This window comes from Merops nubicus, unplaced genomic scaffold, assembly GCF_000691845.1.
Source record: "Merops nubicus isolate BGI_N331 unplaced genomic scaffold, ASM69184v1 scaffold16107, whole genome shotgun sequence".
In the NCBI taxonomy this organism is placed as follows: Eukaryota; Metazoa; Chordata; class Aves; order Coraciiformes; family Meropidae; genus Merops; species Merops nubicus.
Genome location: NW_008622429.1, coordinates 52,064 through 54,860, shown reverse-complemented (window position 1 = coordinate 54,860; position 2,797 = coordinate 52,064). Strand labels below are relative to the sequence as shown.

The window sequence follows — 2,797 nt, the reverse complement described above, 5'->3', positions numbered from 1 at the left end:
CCGCGCGAAGTTCCCGACAAAAATCCCGGTAAACCCCTGTTTTTCTGTCGGAGGTTATTGCTGCCGTTTAAATAAAAAGAAACCGTGGGTACCCCTCTCTAAATGGGGAGGGGGGCAGGGACCTGGGCGTTCCGGGTCCTCCTAAGCATGCCTCTAATTCAACAGGTAATTGTGGAGAGGTACCACAAAGAGAAGTACCTTCCCCTCTTGGACAAAACCAAGTTTCTTGTTCCCGAGGAGCTGACTATGACACAGTTCATCACCATTATCAGGTGGGTGGGCGGCCCCGGCGGGTCTGCGCTGCAGCCCCGGCTCGCTGCTCTGCTCCAAGCCAGTGTGCTCTGGCGCCCTGCCGGGACATCCCGCTTTGCTCTGCTGGGGAGGCCGGTACAGGTGTTAGTGACGGCTCCCACCCCTTGCGAGGGTTTGAAGATGATCGGGAGGTGGGTTTTTTTGGACGCATTTGTGGGGGCGGGCGGAATTTGCAGACTATGCTTTTTGGATTCATAAAGATTGCATTGGACTCCTGTTGTTTGCTTTCTGCTTGATGAACTGGGGTTCTGTGATCCTGTTCTGCTGAGGGCTGTCACCGCCTTAGTCTTCTACTGTGCCTTACTGAATTTGCTCAAGTTTAAAGCAACTTGCATGTGTGAGTGGGGTGAAATGTGCTTCTAAATTTTTCTTTATCAAACACTACAGGGAAGAAGTTTCCTGAAGTATTTAGTGATGTTCTCTGACAAAATGTGAAAGCTATGTGCTTTACAGCACTCATTTTGAAGCATGGAAAAGATGTTTCTAGATGATAGTATCTGTAAAAGATGCTTTTGGCTCTTGGACAACTTGGGCTCTGATCACTGTATGTAATGTCCCTGGAAAGGACTTTTCTTTTGAAGGTAGAATTCATAATAAGTGTAACAGACCATGCTGGAATCCTTTACTACAGCTGCACTGCATAAGCTTTTGGTTTCCACTCAGCATTTCTCCCTGGTAACTGGGAACTCAAAGCCCAGGCTCAATAGCTGTCATGGTCTAACAGTGCAAACCTTTCCTGAGAGCGTAAGCCTTTCAGCCAAACATACAGCTAACTTCCTGCTGCTGAAGATGTTAAGAACCACATAATGACTTCACACAGCATTTCTTGTACATACAGTTCATGCAACTGCTATGCCTAATCTATTTCGTAGGCTAAAGTTGAAGCCTTAATAAATTTGCTAATGCTTAATCTTCTATTTCTCCCTTCTTCAATTAGAAGCAGGATGGCTCTAACAGCTACACAAGCTTTCTACCTGCTGGTGAACAACAAAAGCCTTGCCAGCATGTCCTTGACAATGGCCGAAGTGTACAGGGACTACAAAGACGAAGATGGTTTTGTGTATATGACATATGCTTCCCAGGAGATGTTTGGATGCTTTTTACCCACTGCTCAAGGGAAAACCTTCAAAACAGAATGCCTTCAAAAAACTTAAGGTTGGGTCCATGTGCTGCAGTGAAGCAGTTTGCTATGAATCATGCTTGTGACAATGAGCCTTGGAGATGCTCCTTTCAGTATGAGCTTTTGAGCTCTGTGGTCGGGAGCTATGACCCAAAAGCTGGCAGGACCAGCTTATGGCAAAAATGGTGATATGCTTTTCTTGGATAATAATTTGGATATATATTTTTATATTTGAAGACACAATGGATTTTTTGGAACTGCACCTCCACTTTTTTGCAGTATCAGTCATTGTTATGTAACTGACTTTTAAGTTGTCCTTGAAGCCTAAGTCTGAGAGTAAAATAAAGAAGCTTTTAAGTATTGAGTTGAATGTTAGTTTTAATGGGGGGGAAGACTGCAAAAGTTTGTCTAGAAGAAGGTCCCAGAATAATTCTGGGAATCTGAGTACAATGCCTCTTAAATGAAGCATTGCTTGGACCACCACTCTGAATTTTTGAATGGAGTAACAAAGCTTGTTGGGTCACACAGGAGCAAAACCATACATATAAATTATTCATTAAGCTAGATATCTGAGCTGCAAGACAAAGCTGACTGTACTAGTGCTAGAACAGGGTCAAGTTTAACACCTGGGTAAACTACTGTCAATTGTTACAGAAAACACTGAGTATCTGTGATGTAGACAACTTCTTTAAATAAGCAAATCTTATTGCTAGTCAGCACAGCCTAAATGCTGATAGCATGACTGGAACTGTAGTTTAATCAAGTGTTCAAGAGTCTGTTCTTACTACTGAATCCTACTAATTTGGTCTCTGTAGATGGACCATCAGATCCATCCCCTACAGGCACCTGCATGTCAGTCCCTGAAAGGCTTCAGTGAGGTTTTTTCCAAGGATGGATAGTGCCTGTCATGCACCTTGTGGTTGAGAGGTATACTGGTGTCTCTAGAAAGTGTCAGGACTGTCACATAGTGAGATGCTGATTTGTCTTAACACGCAGACTTGGTTCCTAAACATTAAAGGATCACTTGGCATGAGGCTTAGTCTGAAGTATAGCTCAGGCTGTCTTTCCTGGTCTTCTCATATGTGTGGAATGTATTGGAAAGTTGTAAATATTCTGATTGTGCATGATCAACTTAAAACACCAGGTAATTTAAAAGTCTGTCACAGTGTGCAGCTAATTCATCAATCTCCAGCAGCCTCAGCTTAGGATGGGCAAATTGTTACAATATGATGCAATTCTTCTGTTCAGTACCAAACTGTTCTGCAGAATGATCAATGTAGGAAGTACTGGACTGCAAAGAAAGAAGTGTTGGCAGCATTTAAATTGTGCATTGGGAAAGAATGTAAGCTTCTTGCAGTGGTTCTC

General features: G+C 43.2%; 1 protein-coding gene across 1 annotated transcript; it reads left to right on the top strand.

Annotated features, from left to right (window-relative positions):
* Positions 1 to 7: 7 nt before the first annotated feature.
* Positions 8 to 1,466, top strand: MAP1LC3C (microtubule-associated protein 1 light chain 3 gamma; the record flags this gene model as incomplete). Its single annotated transcript, XM_008944787.1, has 3 exons — positions 8 to 28; positions 166 to 272; positions 1,250 to 1,466. Coding segments are annotated over 3 exons (345 nt in total), but the record flags the coding sequence as incomplete, so codon positions are not given.
* Positions 1,467 to 2,797: the final 1,331 nt, after the last annotated feature.